Here is a 23,890-nt window from a genome sequence, read left to right on the forward strand (position 1 = left end):
CCCCCCCCAACCACCTGCACTGGTATAAAAATATCTAAAGAGCTGTTAGAATTTTAACTAATTTGTGCAGAATTGTGAGTTAATGCCCACTGCAATTCAGCTTTTAAAAAATTACTGATATATAACCAGCAATTTATACTCATTACGTTTGTTCACTTACTGATTCATGTTGATACTAGCTAGCACTGATTCTTGTATCCTTATAAATGTGCCTGTATAAGATTCTGGGATGTTTGTTCTTTTGGGACAGAGAACTTTCAAGTCAAAAGTAATTGTTACTGGGATCGTGTGTACTGACCAACTGGAAGAGCAAAAAGTAAATCACACCGCAAAAAGAAAGAAATGCACCAGAAACAGCAGATAAGCTACGAAAACAGTACTAATAAAGTTTAGCAAAAATCAATGACCAGAAAGGTGTTTTACATTAAATGAAATGTAGATATTTGTCAATCTTGGAAAGTAATAAAAATGTTGTTTCCCAGAACTCAACTCCAAACTACATCCTTACAACTTTTTCACAGCAGTGAAATTTCCATTGTATATTTACCTTTCTTCACCATAACTATTTGCATTTCCCAACCTGATTGTACAAGAAGGGAACAGTCTCCAACCTACTTGCAGGAGCCCTACCATACAAACTCTTTTACTAGGAAGTATGCACTCATTTCTACTACTTAGCTCTGTCAGTATGTGTCTTGCTTTTTTGTATGAAGCCTACAACTAGCTCAAATGAGTACTTCTGGGGTTTTAGGTGCAATTATTTTTATGAGGATGAACATAAGGTACAAGAAAGGTATGTATCAATATTAACCACCCTGAAATTAATGAAATTATCTCACTCATGCTTCCTATAATATCAGGCAATCTAGATTAGTAATTTCATTTAATAATGTGCAACATAATATTAATAAGCATTTTTTTTTAAATTACTTAAAAGAAAATGCAGGTAAAACATTAAAGTGCCTACACTAAATGTATTTTGCCTTTTTTTTAATATTATTTCGTAAACCTTAAAGAATTCCTTGCAAGTAAATATAAAAGGGACTTATAACTGAGACACTTTCCGAGGAAGAGGCCTGGGACGAGGAACCTGTTCAGTCCTCCTGCTGCTGTTTTCCAGATTGCTGGGCCGCACCAGCTGTGGTTTGGGTGGCAGGGCTGGTGGGTCCGAAGGGGCAGGGATGGAGAGGCTGTGAGGTAGCGGAACAGGACGTTTCAAAGTTCGCTCGTAGACGCTGTAAGGTGGGGGAGTTTTACTTTCTTTTCGTACTGGCTCCTCAGAAACACTGTAGTTGGGAACAGTTACGGCTTGTTCACTGCTTTGACTTTCAAAGCCTGAAGTTTCAGAAGTGCTACATCGGCTAAGTGAAGAGATTCCACTGCTGTAACTTCCTGACAAGACCGGGGAATTAGAGGTTAGCCCAGAGGAATGATATTCCACTGGAGATGGGGTAAATGACTGCACAGAACCCTGTTTAAGAAAAGGAAACACAAAAGATTCATGGTGAAGAATAAGAGAATATATTTTTTTTTTCCATTGACTATACAAATTATGCTAACATCAGCAATACATTTTAGTGCAAGTAAGTTATACTGCTGTATGCTACCTGGAAGGTTAAAAAAGTCGGGGGCGGGGGAAAGAAACAAAAGGAAAAAGCTTTCTTAGTTCTGTCAGTGGACTATATAATAATAGCATGGTGTGCAAACAGTAGGACTGTGCCCTCTACTGCTAAAACATGGTATTTACAACACAGTTTCACAGTTTATTTCAATCTGTGATTGCGATTGCTTCCCAAAACGCTCCCACCATTGTTAATGATGACTCATGCGCCCATGAAGCAGTCTTATAGCTAATGTCCTTTTTTATGAACTCATTTGTAAGTTTATATCTAAGAAATTATAGCTGTGTAGCTGTGCAAATAAGAATAGACTTCAATTGAGATACCTTATTTTATCAGGAAGGACCATCAATTCATATTACCAGATACCATTAACAGTACAGGTGGCTTTAAAAATTTTGCAGCTGTGCAATGATGCTACTTAAAATCTTATGTTTGGAAAATCCACATGACTTTCAAGATTGAAAATACATTCAAGTTAGAAAATACATTCAAGTTAGTCTAAAAACACTGTTTACTCAAAAGCTACACCGTTTGAGTTTTGGCTTCCACATAAAGATACTGTCCACTAGGATTTTCAGTCAGGACCTCCAGCTACTTAGCACAAGGCTGGCATAACTCAATCAGCTCTTAATTAAATTTGCTTTTCAAGAGCAAAAGTACTGGAACAGAGTTCAAGGCAGGCTTTCTAATGGCAGTTGTATGCCACTATGAACTCCTTAAGTCATGGTTACAGAGTGGAGGTGCACCAATACGCTGGTCCGATATTGGATCGGCACCAGTATAAGAAAATTGTCTGTCAGAAATTGGCCTGAAGTGGCCAGTAAATGGTCCATGCAAGCACGCAGCTGCAGTGCAGCACATAGACAGTGAGGAGCACAGCCAGCAACATGGAGAGCTGCGTGCAGCTGGTAAGTCTGCTGTGACGGAAGGGGAGGAGTGTGGGGGAGCAGATCAAGGCCCCTGCGGTGAGGAGGGTGTGGGGCTGGGGCTGGGGCTGGGGCTGGGGCAGGTGCTGCCCAGCCAGGGCAGGGGGGGAGGGGTAGCTCAGCTGGGGGGGCACAGGAAAGAAGCGGGGGCAGCTCCCACTGCTGCGTGCAGTTTGTTCGGCAGCTCGTCCACTCATCCAGCAGCACCCACTGCTGTTCCTGCCCCTCATTTGGGAAGGCATAGGGGTGGGGGTGTGCCCCCAGTTCTGCATGGGGGAGGCTATGGGGCTCCTACAGCGATTTTTGGGGTGGCTGCAGCCCCCCCCATAGTCCCTTGCAATGCCGCCACTGCCTGCCCAGCACCACCCCAGTGCCAGCCTCCTCCCACAGCTGCAGCCTGCCCTGCTCACGCCCCACATAGGATCCAGGGCATACGCCCCCCTCATGCCCTCCTGGGGTGCCTGCATCAGTGAGAGCCCCCCACTCCCCACGTCCCCTGGACAAGCCACAGCTCTGTCCCATACCCTGTCCCGCCCCAGCTGGGCAGTACCTACCCCAGCCCCACTCCCTCCCTTATCACAGATGACTTGATCTGTCCCACACAGCCCTTCCTTCCCCTCCCACCACACCAGACTTACTAGCTGCACTCAGCTATATCAGAAATTGGATTGGTATCAGCCCCCGAAATCTCTATTGGTGCACCCCAATACAGAATTCTGGCTCCTCAAGGGAGGTGCTAGCTGTCTCACTGAGATAAATGGCAGCAGATGCTGAAATAGGGTGAACTTTTTTTCTGATGTACCCTCATGAAAGCCTGCAAGTCCAGCAGCTTCCAGATTTTTCACCTTCAATGTGCACATTAGGTGTAGAGAGCAATTCCAAACTTCTAACCTTTGAAAGGATGTAATGAAGCCCACAATACCATCTTCAAGCCATGTCTTCAATGTTGCATTAAAGGCAAACTTCCTCTAGGCACTGAGGATGACTCTCAAAGATTCTGCTCTTAGCCCACGAAGCTTTTACTCCCAGGCGCAGAGTCTGCAGTGGTGCTATCTTATGTCATTTTTCTTTCAGCACATCTCTCACTATTCTTATTTTCCAGGGATGTGAATCCTGGCATATATCTTTAGATAAGGGAAAAATACCTGCTTCTATTACTACTCTGTAGATTCCAGTCATGGACACAATGGGTATTGTGGGTAAATCTCATCTAGAGGGGGATGTAGGAAAGATTGTGATCACATGGCACAACCCCTGACCTGAATATGTTGGGGAAATGCACATGACTTTGAAGCTTTGAAGCTTAGAAAACTATACACATGAAAAACCACCAATATTAACAAAAAATCATACATCATGTCATACAGCCCCATGGGATGGGTCAATACCTTCATTGGAGATCTGCCAACAGGAGAAGGGGAAACTGAGGCTATATGTCTTGCTGGTGAAGCTGTGAAGTTAAAAAGATTGTAATTCAGTTTCACAGAAACCTGACAGATTTTAGGGTACTACCTTCATGAAAGATGGACGTCAACATTATTACAAAAATGCCACCAGACACAAGTAAAATCACCAGCAAGTTTACAGGTTTTACAGAAATATTGACAGAAAAGGAGCTCATCAGGAAAGCTATAAATGGAAAAGAGGGGATCCTATTTTTGCTGCTCAGTACCTCTTCCTATACCCATCCCTGTACTCTGCTTAAAGGCTGAGTGAATATTTTGTTTTGTTTTTCTCAAAGTTAAGTGAAGGTTATCTTAAAACAGAACAGATACAGTATGCTATATTTATGCAGCCATTTCCCTTGATGATTTCTACATTGTTGTAAGCCAACTGGCAATATGATTTTAAAAAAATCCTTATCATGCTTTCTTCCCCTCACTATGTTTTTTCTTATAAGAAAAATATTCTGAAATATGTATTAAATAAGCAAAAGCATATAACAAAGTGTACTTATATCAGAGATAGATGACATGCTGTGAAGCTTAAAGGCTGAATGAAAAATATCTTCAACCACTAAAAACAATTATATCTGTAACGCCTTTAAAAGGACAAAATACTTTTCTGAACAGTAAATTGGTTAAAGAAATTAAACTTATATATGTACTTAGTTGCTAAAATGATGCTGCCAATAAGATTTTTATTATTAATGAACATTTGTGGTTGGTAATGTCCAATCATAAGATCAAAAGACTAAACTCAGTCATCTCTTCCAGTGTCAACATGAACAGTGTGAAGTAATAAGTTATTAAATGAAAAAGCAGGATATTGGAACAGGAATGTTACAGAGGAGAGATTGTTAATAAGGTGAAAGTAACTGCAGTTCTACAGTCCTCATAATCAAAAGATAAATTAACCTGCCCAAACACTTAAGTGTTAATTATGGTAGAGAGAATCAAAATCCTCCAGTAAAATCATTTTGTACTGGCCTGAAAATGTTGATAGGCTTACCAGTCTGTGTGGGTCTTGGTGGCACAGGAGGAGATATCAGCTTTGCACTTTCTGATGTATTTCTAGCTTCTTTCCCACTATCCAGGCTCCAGCTGCTGGGGGTAGTGTTTACAGCTGGAAGGGAATGACGAAACTGAGACAAAGACCAACAGTTCTAGCTCTGGTTCAGCCTCACCAACCTTTCCTACATCCATAAAAGCTACTAATACGCAGATGGAAAATGTTAAACGATAAAACAGCATGCCTGAGAAGCTCTAATGATTACAGCAGCATTTCAAAAAAGCACTTCAATCATGCATATCAGATTCCTGGCCTGCCTGATGTATGCATTTGGCCTCCAGGTCAGTTTGAGATTGTACAGCAATTTGAACCATCAGCAGCAACAGCAGCTGAAATAGCACTCTGGTGTGTTGCACACAGATCCCAATACAGAGAAACAGAGCAGCCTCCCACAAATGGAGTCATTTTCCCTTTGCAGTGGGCTCCTGTTTAAAGAATTCTAGGCAGAATGAAACAGGCTATTCCACAGGCAGTTTCCCTGAATTGCATTTCCTGTAGAAAGATTGAAAGAAAGAAACTGAATAAAATTTTAGTCAATACCCCTCAAAAAAACCCTTTGACTCTTCTGCTGCTGCCCTGCATGTCCTAAAACAGAGAGCTGAACAGAGACAAAAAAGCAAACAAGTGAAGAAGAGAAGAGATGGACATTTTAAAACAGAAAAAGAAAAAAAACAAACATTTCTGCAGTGGAGCTTGGAAAACCTAGGCTCTTACGTTGTAGAGCCTTGGCACAAAGGTCATAATTAAAATTCACTCTTTTGGCACTTCTGACTTGTGAAACTTGGATGTTTGGTATTTATCAGTGTCATTTCCCCCAACTTCTACGGCTTTACCTGAACTGAAGAGCGGGGAATATTCTCTCAGATGATGGCTCATACTGTCATACTGTCTGCACTTGTCAGGCAGCACTGACAGGACCAAAAGATAATTCCAATTCCATTTTTTTTAAGACTGCCCTTCCCCTCCCCTTGCTGCTCTGCGCCCCCCTCCCCTCAACAATGAAAGATCAACTATCTCCAGAAAGGCAGAAGTGGAAAACTGTAGAACTTTTTTTTCCAGCTGACCCATCTGTCAACAACTTCAAAGATTTTCTGAGATATTGGGAGTACGTAATTTACTGATTTCCTCATTGCTTGCCTGCTCTGTAACTCACAAGTAAGCAGGAGACAGAGATGCATGAACCCCACATCCTTTTACAAGGAGAGGATGAAAGGCTGAGTGCAGTACTACTGTTGTGACTATTTCTATTACAGCAGGATGCAAAGGTGGGTGTAAACGCTCCCGAAGGATCAGCACCCCAGCACGCTAGGCTCTGTACAAACAAGCATCACAGAGTCCCAGCCCAAGGAAAGTACGTAACATGGAACCAATATACAAATGAGGGGAACTCAATTCCTGAGCAGGGGCAGCAGTATAAGTTATTACAGGTGGCTGTTATGAGGTTCATGTGTCGTTGCTCCCCCCATCCCTGCCGCCCCCCACAAAAAAAGAAAGGACCAGTCTTATTTCTAGTGGGTGCATCTAAATGCGTGCTTTACTGTAGAGTAGACAAATAATCCCCACTGTAAAGGCTCACCATCTACATAGGTGCTCGTGTTAGGGCACGGTAAACTAATTAACTCCACTATAAGATAGTGCCATCAGGGACAGTACTTACTATCTTACAGCAGGGTCACTTCCTGCACAGAAATGCACATGTAGACAGTGACCAGGCAGAGGCCAGATTCCTGCCTGTCACCTAGCCACATGGCTACATGGGGTCAGCACCCTCATGCCCCAGCCAGCCCCTCTGCTGCATGATGTTGCCACTCAGAGCCTGGGGCTGACACCCATTTCCCTTGCCAGCCCAGCTCTGCTCTGCCCCAGCTCAAATTGCTGCTGTACTAGGCACATGTGTACACACTGTACCTGGGAGCAGTTTACTCCAGCTCAATCAGCACCAAAGTTTATTGCTTTATGTTAGTATCATGTACAGATGCAGCATGTATCAACCTTGGCAGTTAGTTTCCCTTTCACAGAACTATGCTCACAGCTTGGCACAACATTTCTCAAAGAAAATAAAATCCTGTTTTCTGATCATATTTGCTGAAGAAGATATATCATATAAGACACTGCCTACAGAAAAGAAAAAGGACCCATTTATGGTAAGTGAACAACTTTACTCCAGAAGAGAAATGTATGACTGGAAGGGGCCTGGCTCACTGAATATAACATTTTATAGAACATTTTTCCTGGGAACAAGAAGTCATCCTGGATCTTTTATTGCTATCACAGAGAATTGTATGCATAAACTGATGGAGCTCTGTCTTAAGGGGAAACTGTTCTTCTATCCAGGCCTGTAGGAATGTTTCAGTGCTTCTGAACTAAAATATTGCCGATTTCTCAGTCCTGTGAAAAACTGTGAACTTTTGAGATTTCTTTCATATATGGAATATTTGAAACATTCAAAATGTGTTGCAGGATAGAACTTTTCTTTCCTGGCCAGTTCTTGTAAGAATGTTTCTTTCTGAAATGAAAGCTATCATAAATCTGTTTTTCTTAAAGCCATTTGGCATGTCTCTATGGATTCCAGAGTGATTTCAGTATAAAGCTTATTGCTCTGTGATTATGCCAACATTAAAGAACATGCTACTTAAAATGTTATAACTGAAAATGTCTAGTAACGGATGTTTTTTATTTACTCAAACTAGTGAAGATTTACTTCCAATTTATACCATTTATAAACATTACTTATAAATGGGATGGATTATGTTTGGTCAAAGAGGGTCAGGAGGTACCAAACTTCAGGGTTTTCCCACCCCAAGACAAAGTCTTTATGAACCCCTCCAGACTCTAAGGTCCCCCCAAAAATGTTTATATTCTCCCCACTCCTGAGCCTTTAACCATTCTTTCAAGTGAATCAATCCAGCCAGCAAGAGGCCATCCTAGCAGACAGAGCCAGCAGCAATGCATTGCCATCTGCTGTTCCAGCACTTACTCTGTCTCCCTGCTATGTCCCAGGCCCTTCTGAATGCAAGGCCCAGATCACATGGTCACTATTCTTTCTTTGGGAAGTGCTTTGAGTTCGATGGATGAGAAGTACTGTGCGAGAGTTAGAAATTATTGTTCACTTCAGGAGGAGTGCCATTCTATAATGAAAGGACACTTTAACAGTCTCTTTTGGATTCCAAAATTGGCTACAGCGTAGGATTTCTACTCACCCTTCTCAGGGACAGAGAGGCTAGGATCACTTCGTGGCAAAGCACCGTCTCCAATATGGTTAAACAGCATTCTCTAGAAATTCAGAAGAGTGCATTTTTGGGTAGCTATAATGATAGCTGAATGGACCTTTTAAAGACAATTTAATTAGCTTTGCACAAAAACACCTAGTTAAATGATTTAAAGAAGGAAGTTGATCTTGAAAACCAACATGATCCGAATTTACATTTACAAACATAGTAGATTTATACTTTTATCTATTAAAAAGGACTAATTTAGAGGCATATAGGGTAAAAGACACAAGAGAACATGCAATGTTTTTGAAATGTGTAGAAACAGAGATTAAACCCTCTTTCTTTGAAGACAGCATATACCCAAAGAATTTGAGACAGTGATTTATTAAGTTTCATCTGTATGTAAAGCAGTTTTCCACTTCATTAAAACTGTAACTTAAATATCAATTCTCAAGTGAAGTTTATATGGATTTACTTCAGTGGGATGCTGAGTGAGTGCAGAGGCCTGTTTGCAAGGATCTCATTTTAGATACCAATATATGTTGATGCCTATGGCACTGCTATATCCTTGGTAGAGGATTTCCTATTTCTGTCTGAGATCTGAGTTCCTTATCTTTATTGCTAGTGAAAACTGTATTTATACCTTCCAATTTCCTCCTTCCTGATTATTAATTTCTACTAGAGATCAAAGGACCAATATGAATTTGTTCTAAGCTCCAAACACTGTGTCTATTAGCAAAACTAGCAGATCTTTCTGGACCCCCTTTTGACATTAAATAATACAGGTAAATCAAATGAGCAGCTAATTTCACCAATAATTTAGTTCTAATTTTAGAGGAAAATAAGAGCAGAGAGGAAGTAATGTTATGGGATTTAAAAGAAAGACAAAGCAATTAATGAAAACCACTCAAGCAAAAATTTTTTTCTTACATCTCCTTCAGAGTCTGCTGCTCTGTACTAGGCAATACGCAAAGTCTAGTTTCCTTTCTGAAGGAAAAAATGTGCAGGTGTCAAAAAAACAATTGAAACCACAGGTAGGGACCAAGAAAGAAAAACAGGAAATGTGAAGGAAGGGGGAGGAACTGAAACAATGAAACACATGTTATTTAGAATGAGTGTAATCATGGAATAATTAACAAGGAGCAAAGAACTCCCCCTTAAATTACAAAAGGGGAATAAGAATAAATAGCAAACACTCAGGAGAGCTCTCAACCCTTAACAACAATAGGAATTCATATTCTGCATATAAAGTGTAAACTAGAAAAACCAGGCTTAGCCAGAGACCAAGAAGCAAACCCTGAAAGGGAGCCAACCAGATGCAGACATACAGATATAATCCTGAGAAATAATTTAAGTCAGATGACTTGGTCTAATACTTTTTTGGCCTGGGTACTACTCAGTCCTCATCTCTTGTTCAAATGAGGTATGCAGTGCCTTGGCAGGATTGGATTTGGTTTTGAAGCATACACAAGTACACTCCTGACTACTTCCTGTTTTCCTCATTAAAAGACAGTAGCAAAAGTTACTTTCATTTGGTTACAAGCAAATAGAGTGAGGGGGGACAACCCTCCCTGATTACCATAGCATGAATATTCTGACCAAGCTTCTGAGTTCCAAAGTGTTAGGATAAAGCAGCAAGGACTAGTAATAATGTCAGCATCTAATTTTTATTAAGAGCTAATGATGTTTCTTGAAGGACAGTAATGGTTTAATCTTTGTAATGTCTCAGCACTGAATATGGCTTTTTAATCCTACTCTGATGATAGAGAATCAGATAGTGTCTTTGGAATATTACCCATTCTGGTTGTTTTAAGAAGGATATTTTGCTTCTTTTACTAGATCTGTCCATTGAAGGATGAGACAGAGGGAATGGTTGGCCTTCTTTAGTTTGAAACATTATTCTGAATGAGAAAGGTAATGGGCAAGTCTCTGGGCGAGTGGAGACTGAGTATATGTGCTTGCTCCTCATACTTTCCTGTAACAAATCTCTGGTTCAATGGGGAATGATGGCCTCATTCCACTTGGCAATGGAAGAAATTGCAAGCTGAGAGCAAAAAAAAAATGGCACAGTTCTTTCTTTGTATGTGGATGAATAAAGCCACTTTACATAAAGAACATCTACTAGTCTTCATTCTATGGGGCTCTGGCTGCTTTATCATTTAGAGAGCAACATGCAGAATCAATTGAAACGGTCCCTGAGAATTGCTTTTAATCATGCCTAAGTTTAAATTTAGGATACACTTAGGTATCATGATGATAGGTGACGTGCAAGAACTTAAATAGCATTAAGGAGAATATTTACATAGAAGAATATTTTTCTTCAAGAACTCATCTGATAGTGGAGAGGGAAGACAGAGGAAAAAAGATAAAAATAAAACTAAAAAGGAAGTAGCAAGCCATTTTAAATTAAAGGAAATCAGAGCTACCGAGCAATCTGGTTGTTAGAAGGAGAATTTCTGGCAAGAGTCAGAATGGATGCATTTTGCCAGAGCCAAGGAGCTTGCTGCCAAAGTGCTTATCTCTAGTACGTGTTGTGAACTGTGTTGTGGAGGTGGCATGAATCAGAAGTACAAAGATATCAAGAGAAAAGCACTTGAATGTGCCCAATGAATGGAAAGATTGAAATCAATAAGGAATCAACAATAGCTGGCATATCAAACTTACTCTGCAAGTCTCCATAACTCACAGACAAATGATGGGCATTTTCCTACTTAGAATTAAAATATAATAAAATTTTCAAGTAAGAACATATTTTCTCTTTCTGCCTCTCTCTCCACCCCCATGCCAGAAATACTGTCTTCCCTACTTCATATTCCTCTTTGAAATGGCACAGAAAAGTAGGAATTGCCAAAATGAACTGGTTTCATTATGTATCTTGTTTCTGACAATGCTTAGAGCAAAATATTTTAGATAAAGGTAAAGGAAAGCTCAAGATGGACAACAGCTGCTATAAAAACATGTTTCCCCTCCATTTTCCTTCCTTCCTAACTTCCACAATATCAGTCACAGGTATGGCCCTTAAAAAAAGAGGTGGGGGCAGATGCTCCCCCAGGAGCATCCAGGCTAGGACCTACACTGCCAGAGCTGGCCCTGACAGCCTCCCCTTGGTGTCAAAAATACTACTCTTGCTGAGTGCAGCCCACCTGAATAACGTATATGGCAATGTCCATTGCATGCAATCCCTCTCAGCACCGACTCTTTTTCAAGTCATGGTGAGCTACTACAATGACTACATTGAAACTTCCTATTCACTCCCCCAACTAAGCTGTGCCTTTCTTTCCCATTTCCAGTGATTCCTATTCTCTCAGCAGCCTTACATCATCAAACAGGGTCCAAACACTTCATTTAGAATCCCTTTGTCACCCACTCTTTCAGCCAATCGCACATAATTAGTATGGCTCCATTCCCCAATGAGGTAGAGCCAGACCAGGTCGCCCTGTGCCTCAAATGTCTATAATATTTTGGAGGATCCCACAAACACCTGGTTCCAGTCATGTGTGTGTGTGTGGTAATTAGTACCTGGGTCTTTTGTGGGTGGGGGTAGTATTTGGAGTACCCACACACACTGGAAGCAATGCTGATCTGTGGAGTCATGATGGCTTGAAATGCTATTGACTCTGCTGGGGCCCAACCCAAAATATGGGCACCAGCAAGTCCACAGCATTTCAAGCCATGGTGACTTCAAGCCAATTAACTTGACCTCTTGTGGGCTAAGATTGAGTATAGGAAGTATCGGAAGCCCAGATTAAAAAGTCTGTGATGGAGGATGCTTGCCTGTAGTATCTGGGGGCACCTGAATCCCAAGACCTCTGGGCTTGGGTCTGCACACAGGATGCCTACCAATGCATTTGGCACTATATGAAGTCCCAGGGTGACAGGTCTGGGATAGAGGATGGTTGCCAGTTGTAATGCTGTACATGGTGTTTAGAATGATTGAGTTCTGTCTGCTCAATTGATATGGTTTTTGGAATGACCGAGTTCTGCTCAATTGATATGATTTGGAACAACTTTGGCTAATATGACCTAGAACACAAAATATATACAGAAATATGGTAAATAGGATCTGGCCTATTGTATTCTTGCCAAATGAGATTAATGCATGCCTACTAATATTAATGATAGCAAGCAGACTATAGAGGAAGTTAGGTCATTATTTTTCTTATATGAAACCTCTGGACATTACCAGGTTCTCTCAACCAATTTCCTCTTATGTGTTTTAAAAATAATCACTTTTGCCGAATAAGTTAAACAAACTCATTATTACAATCTGAAAAGCTCGTGGTAACAGGCCAGCTGGGCAGCTGCATACCTGCGAAGGTTCTAAAGGAGTAGGATAGATGGCACTGCATGGTCTCTCTCTTGGGGACAGGCAAGAGTTTTCTCGGGAGTGTTTATGTTTGTCAGACAACAGAGGAGAGGCTGGAATAGAAAACAACCCAAAAGAGTAAGTTAATATACAGTTAAATTATGACACTGCAATTCTATGGGCCAAGATCAGGAGAGAGAAGAGCTTCTATTGTACTTAATCTGTCCTCCCAAAAAAACACCTACTTAAAACAGTCATTTGCATTCCATGTCACCTTTGTGGCATGCATGTAATGATTTGAGCCATTTAGCTCATAGTAAATGAGCACTAACCTCTAGCACTGGATGGAGCAGAGCTGGTCACGTTAGGTGAAGCAGAATGAGTAGAGCTCAAGCTTGAGGTAGATGGACTAGGCTGGAAATAGATCATGCACAGAGTTGTAAAATAGAACAGTTTGCATTTCAGTAAGGATACAGTCAGACAGACAGTTAAAAATGGAAGGAAAGAATATATTTACCATGTATCAACTGTTTTGCAATAACTATTTTCCGTATCTGTCCCTATTTTGCAGTAAACAAAAGTTAAACTGGGCTCTGAATGAAACAGGGCTAAATTACTGCAGTTTAATTTCCACTTACTGTGGGATAGGAATTGATAGCTAAAATAAATGATACATATTAAGCGTCTCCCTCTCCTGTTAACTTGTTATAATTTGTTCCTCTTCCCAGATCTTAATGCATACCCTTTGCCAAAAGTAGAGTTGTAATTTGTTAGATTAATTTTGCAGTGCCTCCAATCAATAAACGGCTGAGTGATACTGATACCATTTACTTTATTTTATACTTGCCATATTGTTAGTAGCAACTGTACAGAAAAGTTTGATTAGATAAAAGTGATGGGTCTGTGTTACAGTGCATCAGTTTTAATACTGATTTTGCCACATGCATTTATTTCTCCAAGTTCAACCAGGCCAGTGGTACCCAACCTTATGGATCATGGGTCAGATGAGTGGCATGGGGTTGGTCTGGTAGTAAAAACTGGCCCTGCCCCATGCCACACACCAGCTCAACCCTATGTCCCTGGATCTGGTTTCAGAGCCACCACGCACACTGGCCCAGCCTAGCACAAAGGCCCACATTATCTGGCCTACAGAGCTCCCCATCAGTCTGGAAATTTGGCCACAGGGGAGTAACAATTAAAGCTGCCACTGCTCTGCCTGCCACCAGAGTTCCTGCACTTGTAGGAGATCCCCATGGGCTGGATGCTATTGCTCCACAGGCTGGATCTGGCCAGTGGACTGGAGGTTGACCACCTCTAGACTAGGGAGTAATTTCATTCACAATTCTTAAAACAAGAGAAGAAAATAGTAGTCAATAACACCTAATTGCTTTTTATAAGAAAACTCACAACAAGCTAGATTGAATTTAGTATAGGAAAGATACCTGCATGTTAAAAACTTCATCAGAGCTTTCTGACTGCCCAGTAATATTGCTGACTTCAGCAGAAGCTTGTGATGACAGTGATGAAGATGAATACCTGTTGACAGCTGGGTAACTTAATGGACTGTTTGAGGAACAAGAAAGCAATATTGATTAGTTAATTCCTATTCCAAATGGCAATTTATCAAATGTTAATACAGTATCCAGACAAAATAAAATCCCCACTCCTCATTTATCTCATAAATCAAATTTGGGTAATTTATCACACTGATATTTTACCATCTATGGAGGATAACAAATGATAGATTGATGATATCAAAAAGTATACATGTATGATAAGTACCATTTGAATAAGACTAAAGAAAATGATGGATATTTCTGCTAATTTAAATTCTGACTTACCTGCGTCTAGGAATTACCCTGGCACCCTCTGGGCTCATAGAAGGAGGCGCTGAATTTCTACATACCCGTGGACTGCCATTAGGGAAGTGAACAGGACTTGCTTGAACACATGCAGAAAACTCCTAGGTAAGTATTGAAAAAGAAAATATTTGTTTGAATAAACAAAGCACCATCAAATATTTTGGAAGATTATTTTTCATAGTACTAACTAGCAGTGCCTTTTAATTTTGAATCTGATACATTACTACTACTAAGGGTATAGACAGATGTAACTGCATTGATATTAAAGGGTATTGATACAAGCTGTTACAATGCAACTGAAACATCTTCATGATCCCGTAGCACAGGGGTGGCCAACCTGTGGTTCACATGCCATAAATGGCACAAGAAGCCTCTGCATATGGCAAAGAGCAGACAGGGGAGGGGACAGGCAGCACTGCAGCAGATAAACCAGGAGCAGAAAGCAAAGCAGATCAGATGGGAAGCCCAGAGAAGGGAGCAAAAGATTAGGTAGGGAAAGGGGATCTGACTGGGACTTGGGGAAGGTGCAGGGCTAACTTGTGACACCTGTCAAAAAGTTTGGCCCCCCACATTGTAGCAACAAACATATAGTACCACAGCTCTAACTTTAACCCAGTTTCTTTCAGGTCAGAGTTAGGGCAATTTAGCTACCATATAAAATTATGCAGATAGAATAGTTGCATTGTAATAACTTGAGAGAGCTCCTGAGAAGGAGCAACTTCTTTTCAAGTGGCTAAAATGTACATCTGTCCATACCTTCAGGAACTAAAATAAATTTTCTTCATTGATGTTTAACTTGTTCTTTAATGAAGTAAGATTCAAGTTTTTTTTTCTAGGCTACACTGCAAGTTAGATAAAAGTTTTTCTTCACTCTGAAATTATTAAGTGCTACAAAAATGTAATTCAGCCAAATAACCAAAAGATGTCGCTCTTTGTTGCTTAGTAAAATTAACAACCATGTTCACATGCTGCAGCTGAGTCCTATAGCTTATCTATGCTTCTGCTCACGTACCTGTATTCCCAAACTTAATTTCATCACGACGAATTGTTCCACTAGCTTTTTGTGTAAAGGTCTCATATCTTGAGGCACAAACTTCTCATGCACAGCTAAGCCAAATTCTAGAATCTGGGCCTTCATAAATTTAGGAGAGAAGGAAGGGAAAAAAAGGATTTGTTTTAATTTTTAATTTCCCTTATACTATAATCCAATTAATAAAAAACAAACAAACACAATTTATGAAAAAGCACCTATTTGAATCAAGGATCTTAATAAATTACAGCCAAACACATGCATCTAGTCAAATCATCTTTGTGCTATTTGGTTTTCACAAGTATTTAGCTTATATGTATTTATTTGTTAAGATGTGTATTTTCATTGTGTGGTCTAGATCTGACTTTATAGAATACTTAATTTGTTATCTTGCTCAAGTTTTCTCCAATAGATTTGCTATATTGGCTTAATTAAGCAATAAGACAAATACAATTAAATGTAAAATAATGCAATTACATTAGGCTACAAGATCTTTAGATAACATCTAGCCGATATACTGAATGCATACATCAGCACAGCACCACTGACTTCAATATGAGTAAAACTGGGGCTCTCTTGTTCTTGCTGAATACTTTATTTCTTGCTCTCTGATAAATCATTCGAGATTTTAATTAGTTAGCTTTTGGAATTCAAAATGATATGCTCGATAATCATTAGGTCTTTTCAAATTCCAAGGATTAATGATAACTTTAAAATTGAAACCAAAACAGATAAGATCCTTCAGCAGATCTAAATCAATACAGCTCTATGGAAATAACCAAAAACAATGGACCCACCCAACTTGCACCTTATGAGGATTTGGCACAATAAGTATGCAAGATGACCTAATAATTACTCATTCAACATCTGCCTTCATTTGAAACTGGGATAAAAAGTTGAATTTTTAAAACTTTGCATGGAAACAAAAGCTCAGAAAAAAATTGCAATAAAATGTCAAAGCATTTCAGTTTGAGAATTTTAGTTGAAGCATTCAATATAGCATTCTCAGACTGGAACACCTGGATTGGGTTTGCTTACTAAAAAACAAAATATGGGTTATTTCAGGACAGAATGACATAAATCTCTGCTTCTGCCTCAGCTTTTGTGGTGGCTCATGGGAGCTGTAGCATTGAATTTTTCATGCCCCTCTAGACCAGTAGTTCTCATCCGTATCAAACTCATGGCACCCTTTGGTAGATTCACAGCACCCCTCAGAATATGCTGTCTCTTAGCTTTCACTCATTTTTTGATGATGGAAGACTATCAGAGCAATTCTTTTCTTGGAAAAAACCTCAAAATGGACTGTTGGATGGACTGTTTTGGACATTGGATTCCTAAGAAAAACTGGTTTATCATGCGAATCCTGCCTAGATATTTACATACTTAACAGTATACACAGCAACCTGGTTGAGAATCACTGTTGTGGACCCACTCTCTAACAGAACTACATCTTCCACGATGTATCACAATCTCTCTGTATGGCTGGGTTGGTGTAATGGGGGAGTAAACTGAAACAGAAACTTTTAATTTACTGAATTCAGATCTTAGCTATGTTCTCTAGTGAGAAAAAATGTTTAGTTAAAATTTTTTGAACAGTTCTAATATATGAAGTCAAGCTTATTTGGCTCACCACCATACCAAATGCCTAGAATTATTTTATTGGCTAAATAAGGGAAAATACAACACCAAAAAAAAGAGTCATTTTCAGTAAACACAATACTAGAAAGACATTTCCAGACACATCTCTCTTCTTTTAAATCCATTACAAATGAGGTAATTTACACCACTTTAATTAGCATGACTAGCAAATTCTACTGTAAAGAATCCAAACAACTAAATAGAGTGAAAATAGTATAAAGATCAAAGGGCAATCTGAAGTTCTTATATCACATGTCATTTCTAAGTTCCCACACAGGCAAATATTTTAAAAGCATCTTTCATAACATAATATACCAAGCACTCTTGCTACATTTGGTTTTTTAGTCATGGGAGCGTCACTCCATTGTAGTACAATCTACGAATTAAATGAATATTCACAACAAATATTTTCTATTAGAAGAAAGTTCTCCCTCTTATTTAATGTTCAATTTCTATGAGATGAGAGAGAGTAAAAAGGGGGCAAAGAATTCAAGGGATTACATTAACTAAAAGTTGGAAAAATGTTTATGGTGCAGGGAATTGCAGGCCATCTGAAAGCTAATGCAGCAAATGCTGAGGGCCACTGAGCAGCTAAACACTGTGATTTCATCTTTTATCTGAGCACATATCAATTTCAGCTAGAATAGGCAGCAGGCCATCTGCTTGGCCTTTTTTCCACTCTACCTGCTCAAGCATCAGGTCTCTCAAGCGTGTGATCTTCTCACCATCCTCTGGGTGGTTCAAGACATAGTCCTTCACAAAGAATGCCTGAACAGAATATAATCACACCACAAGGTCATGGCAAGTTTGCTGAAAGTCCATCATGTTTACAATAGTTTGAAGGCATCTTTGCTCAAAACAAAAGCCTAACTCCTTCCACAGAATAATATAGTTACAGTACAGAATAATATAATATTACAGCTATATAGTGACTTTCACATCTGAGGACCCCTTTATGAATAAACAGCTCTGCAAACCACACTCAAATAACTTGCAGCTATTCATAGTATGAAAAAAGACAACAGTCAGGACAAGGGCTGCATTTCATATGAAACTCAGGAGAGAATTTAAGTAAACAGAACATAATCATTAGAGCTGAAATACACTCAGGACCACTGAATGCTGATGACTATAAAAGATTAATCTTCACTTGCATGGCTTACAAGGAAGAGTATCCTCCCTTATGCTGGATGTAAAAGATATACAAGGACCACAAAGGATAGAACGAACACCGTGCTCTGAACAGCTGTGTGAGAACTTGTAAGGAGGTAACAGCATCCTGTTGCAAACTTAATGTTAACAAGTAAGTGTAAGTTTCTCTTTAAAAGAAAGCTTCACACATCTGTTTTCAGGAACTATTCTCTTTGGCTAAATCCTCACATGTCTCTTCGCAACATTTGATACACTTGAGTGTGGCTGTGGGTTATAAACAGCTGTCCTCTCCTGACATCATCCTGAAAATGTTCTGCTAGCCTCTTAGGAGCCATTCATCCTACTATGGATTGCCAAGGTGCAGCACTTCCCTCTTGTTCCTGTCTCACTCCTTTCACATCATGAATTATCTCCCATACTGGATTTTCAGCTGTGTCAGGGGAATCCCTAACTGCCTTCTTTAGGGGAGGTTTCCCACCCCTTTACATTGGATATGAAGTGTAAAGCCCCTCTGAACACATTGTTAGGTGCCCATGATGTTTCTTCAGTAAAGCAGAACTCTGAAAGGCTGGGGTGCCTTAATTCTGCATTTCTCTTTACTGTCTTTGGTTGGTGCTTCCCTCAGACAACACCTGCAAGGTTTTCCATCCATGCGAAAGCTAGTACATGCACGCTTTACTGTTAAATTAATTCCCGTACTTCATTGCTTGTAAAATTGGAAGAAAATCTATCACCTAGTCTGATTCACTCCAAAAATTACACCCTTAGGCAACTGTCAGCCAAGAAACAGGAGGAAACCCACTCCAGGAAAATGACAAAACCCTGATCCAATGACAGAAGCCCTTATTACTTGTCCTTTCTTTTACTGCTAATCAGTAGACATATACAAGTTAGAGTTCTTACATAGCAAAAAAGAAGCCCTGACATATTTTTGTTGGAAAAAATATATATATATAGCACTTGGAGTATTAAGGAAGAATGAGTTCCCTTCAGTATTGTTTTTTCAGTATCAAGCAGGTGATATCCCAACTTTGCATGCACTTTCAGATAGTGCTCAAATGGAGTCAGTATAACATTTTCTTTTTAGCACATTGGTTCATAGTGCATCATAACTATTTATTTTCTTGATTGCTATGTGTCCTCTCCTCTTTTACTGTACTGGAACCAGTGAAGGATCAGTGAAGGCATGTGCAGGTATCAGAAAGAAGCATAAATAATGGGAAGTAGGTGTTTGTTGGATCTCTAGGAAAACAAAACCCAAAATCAAACCCAACTAAGTTTCAAGAAGAGGCCGCTTGGCTGAAAAATGTGTTCTCTGGGTCTTGTCTTTCCTTCTCCACATCTATAAGGCTGCAAGAGGGAGGATTGTGCCCAGTGAAAAGCTTGTGCTTTCAGTTTTAGTTTACTCTGGAGCATATGACAAGCCAGGGCAAGAAAAAGACACACTGAGTGTTGGGCACTATCGAGAAGGGAAGAATAAAGTTAACGGAAAGAGATGGGAAAGGAAAGCAATTGAGGAACAGGGCCTTGGGGAAAAAGGTGAAGGAGAGAAAACAAGCAAGAACAATACAGTAAGAAAACAGACTGGTACTAAACATGAGTGAGCTGCACAAAGAAAAGAAAAATATAACAAATCAAGCCTTCTCCCTCCCTTAAGGGTAGCAAATTTGTTTCATATACTCATGTTTTAATTTACCCACTCAAGGCATATGTATTGTGAGGAGAAAGGAACTAAAAGAAGGAAGAAAAAGCTATGATTCCAGAGGAGGAAGCAAACTACAGCTTAGGAGAGAAATAAAAGGAAGAACAGGTTGTAGCTTTTAGTTAACTTAATCATACTCTGATTCTGGAATAGTGGCAGCCCTTAAGAATGTGTAATTTATTTTCTTGCATTTTGTTTTAGTTCCAGCCATCAAAGATCTCACATGGTTGCCTGAGTGTTGCATCTTCAAACTGCCTTTCACCTATGAAGCAAGTTGGCAGTGTGACATTCAACTTTTGCCCACTATGGAAGGGGAATCCTAACATAACTCTAACCAGCTCAGAAGGCTTCAAGGGAAATAGCATAAGCAAAAATCAGGGCTGGAAGCACACTCTTGGCGCTCTTTTATGCAGTTTCAAAACACCACAACACACTGTCCAGAGATAACTTTCCAGCATCTCATGATAGTGATTCAAGGATGGCAATGATCAAAAACTACATCTAAGTAGAGAACATTAAGGCTACAAGTGAAAGAGAGAATACTTTTCCATTGCAGGTACCATTTCCAAGAGAAGCACTGCTTTCTTGAAAGACTTGGAGGCAAAAAACCCCAAATGAAACAAAACAAAAAGCTGCCTCAAGATAAACTCTTACTAAGACTTATGGCCAGCTTAAGTTATAGGTGGAACATTAGCACAAAAGGAGAAATAGGAAGCTGGCCACAACTCTACCTCTTGACTTGAAAAGGAACTGAAGTAATGTAGGAAAACATGATAAAACTGAAACTAATCTTTAATGTGGTGGTTTAATGTTTCATGGAAAAATTCACTTAACTGATAAAACTTGGATCCACTTATTACTATAAGAGCAATATAGGGCTATGTACAGTAAAATATAAAGTATAAAAAGCCATAGAAATGTAATGTCATTTCTGATATGTATTAAATATAAGTAATTGTGTGTAGTTAAGTATCCTATAGTATAGTTAGAACTATTTATACCCACTGCATACAATAGATACAGAGCAAGAGGTAGAGACTGAAAGCAATACAATACAACTACATAAAAAAACAAACCCAACAACAGTACAATGGATTGTTAAATATAGCCATTAAAATATACTGCTTACCTCTTGGTACCTAGCAACACCACCATTAACTGCTGCATCTATGACCCCATTCAGACACATTGTGAGTGGGTTAATATTCTGCATCTGTCGAGTCTGACACTGACTAATCAGTGTTCTCAGCTGCTGGTTCTTATTTTCCAGCACTTCAATAGCATTCTCAAGAGGACTCATTTCCACCTGTGGCGGGTCAGGGGTAGGAGGACAACACCAAAACATGCTTAATTCTCAAATTGTTGAATGCTAGATAATAACCAAGGCTATTCAATAAATTCCAGTGAGTCTTTGTGGAAATGTTTTACAAACCTGGGCTGCATTTGTGAAATATGAGGTCATAATCAGTAGGATTTCAGGCACACAAACAGGGACAAAAATGCACCAACAATTCATTATCTATTCTACAGAATTGCAGAGCAAATGCTTCAAAATACTGAAACCGTTCAGTGCTCAATGAAATGGAGGAAGGCTAAGGCACGCAGCATCAGGAATGGAATGATCAAAATCTTCCTGACCAAAAAAAGGTCAGGGGAATTTTACTGGCTGGAAATAGCACATACTGCATAAAGGTTTGAAGGAACAGGCTGACATATCTGAGAGCTAGGAAATGTGTAGTACAGACTCGACTTGTATTGTTTGTTAAAAGTTACCATACAGGGTTATACAAGATAACACAGTTGTGTTCTGTTCCAAGCATAGGAGAAAGTGCAGCATGTAACTGTACACAAAAGCTGACTCTGTAATAGTGTCACTAGTGCCTTAAACGAGGCTCTTCTGCTATCTTATGGAGACATTTTTCATGTAAGCATTGGCCAACGTTAAATTGATTGGAGAAATTGTGACAGCTGGAGCAGCAAAATCTGTAGGAATCAGTTGACAGAATTTCTCAGAGCTTACACAAACCTGTATGTTACCATGGATATATTAAAACAGGTAGCTTTTTTCTATAGAGACTAAACCAGAAGGATGAAAAACATGTATTTTGTTACTATTACATTCACATGGAGTGAACAGACTTTAAAAAAGGAAATGTGTTGTACAGAAGTGGTCCTGTACTTAATGGGTACTATTTATGCACTAGTATGGGATACTACTAGTAAGCTAAGGAATTACAATGAGGGGGAGGGGGGACATGTAGCAACAATAGCAAAATTAAAGGTGCCACTACACCACAAACTTCTGCTGTGATTCAGGTAGGTCCCTAATCATCAAGCTTAACAAGAACTGGAGAAACTAGAGAAATGGTCCAAATGAAATTCAATATGGACAAGTGCAAAGTCTTGCACTTGGGATGGAAGAATCACATGCACAAATACTGACTGAGGAAGGGTTAGCTAGGCTGAGGAAGGGCTGGCTAGGTTGCAGTATTCCAGAAAAGGATTTAGGGATCTAGAAGCTGAATATAACCTAATAGTATTCTCTTGTTGCAAAGGAGGGCCAACAGCATACTGGGCTGTATTAACAAAAACATTACTTGCAAATAAAGGGAGGCGATTCTCTTGGTCTATTCTGCACTGGTGAGACCTTATCTGGAGTATTCTGTGCCCAGTTCTGGGCCCACACTTCAAGAAAGATGTGACACATTGGAAAGAGCCCAGGAGAGAGCACCAAAAATGACTGCAGGCCATGGAAACATGACTTATGCAGATAGGCTGAAAGAACTACAACTTTTTAGCATAGAGAAGATAAGGCTGAGAAAAGATCTCATAAGTCTCCAAGTACCTAAAAAGTGGTTATAATGGAGAAAGGAGACTTTCTGTGGCTGTAGGGGATAGGACAAGGAGTAACAGTTCTATATTACAGCATGGGACATTTAGGTTGGTAATTAGGAAAACATTTCTCACTGTGGGGGTGGTTCAGCATTGGAACAAGCTGCCCAAAGAGGCTGTGAAATTTCCATCCTTGGAGTTTTTTTAATAACAGGTTAGATAGGCACTTGACTGGGACGGTTTAGTCAGGTACAATCCTGACTTGAGCAGGGGGCTTGACTAGATGGCCCCCTGAGGTTCCTTCTAACCCTATCATCATCTGGCTGTCTTCTTTGGCACTAATGGAAATTTGTGTGCACTAAACTCCTGGCCTCAAAGCTTGCCAAAATAATTAGAGAGCTTTAAGTTGAAAGATTACTTTTCAAAATACATATTGAAAGTATTAGAGACTTGTCCCCTGAAGTTTAGATGAGTTGAATAGCATAAAACTAGGAACCATCAGGAATGGGCTGCTGATTTAGAACCCACTCTTACAATTATCTTTGTGTAGGTAGACCTGTGGGCCCATGCAGAGACCTGATAACTGTAACAGGGCTCCCTGTGGACGCAGAAATCCACCCACGTGAAACACATTACAGCACTAGCACTCTGGAAAACATTACCTTTCAAATAGGCTGAAAGCTGTATCGGCCATAGAAATTCTAAATACCTAACTTTAGCTCTTGCCAGGATTTAATAAAATGGTTTGCTGAAAATTAAAAAGCAGGTTCTACTTTATCTGAAAGACATCTAACCAAGATTTAGTTATCTCTATCCTGTTCAAGTCCTTAAAAAAATCTTTAACACAAAAAGTGCGTGGATTTCTTCTTTTTTGTTTTGTGACTTAGTCTAATGTCTCAGACTCTTGTAAAAGGAGATGCATTAACAGCTTTTCAGGGATTAGAGCAAAGTGAATAGGATTTCACTTAGACAAGTTAAATGTCACTTTTCACTATATTGCATTATATATGACTTTTTTTCTTCATTGTTTTTTTCTGTTGAATGACTTAAATTGATATTAATATTGGATTTAGGGCTTAACAAGTAAGTCATTTACG

At 39.6% G+C, this 23,890-nt stretch overlaps 1 protein-coding gene across 2 annotated transcripts in view; it reads right to left on the bottom strand.

The window, feature by feature from the left end:
* Window positions 1–79: 79 nt before the first annotated feature.
* Window positions 80–23,890, bottom strand: part of DOCK4 (dedicator of cytokinesis 4) — a 405,358-nt gene continuing 381,547 nt past the window's right edge. For both annotated transcript variants that reach the window (XM_019543391.1, XM_019543390.1), the window contains 11 exons: window positions 21,091–21,267; window positions 17,792–17,875; window positions 15,452–15,571; window positions 14,419–14,540; window positions 14,020–14,140; window positions 12,910–12,991; window positions 12,581–12,690; window positions 8,260–8,332; window positions 5,000–5,113; window positions 3,937–3,998; window positions 80–1,471 (listed from right to left, as the gene is read on the bottom strand). In XM_019543391.1, the coding sequence (XP_019398936.1) occupies window positions 1,046–1,471; window positions 3,937–3,998; window positions 5,000–5,113; window positions 8,260–8,332; window positions 12,581–12,690; window positions 12,910–12,991; window positions 14,020–14,140; window positions 14,419–14,540; window positions 15,452–15,571; window positions 17,792–17,875; window positions 21,091–21,267 (1,491 nt within the window). In that variant the 3' untranslated portion in view covers window positions 80–1,045. The remainder of the gene's footprint in view (window positions 1,472–3,936; window positions 3,999–4,999; window positions 5,114–8,259; window positions 8,333–12,580; window positions 12,691–12,909; window positions 12,992–14,019; window positions 14,141–14,418; window positions 14,541–15,451; window positions 15,572–17,791; window positions 17,876–21,090; window positions 21,268–23,890) is intronic.

The sequence above is a fragment of the Crocodylus porosus genome, unplaced genomic scaffold, assembly GCF_001723895.1.
Source record: "Crocodylus porosus isolate Cpor-Errol unplaced genomic scaffold, CroPor_comp1, whole genome shotgun sequence".
In the NCBI taxonomy this organism is placed as follows: Eukaryota; Metazoa; Chordata; order Crocodylia; family Crocodylidae; genus Crocodylus; species Crocodylus porosus.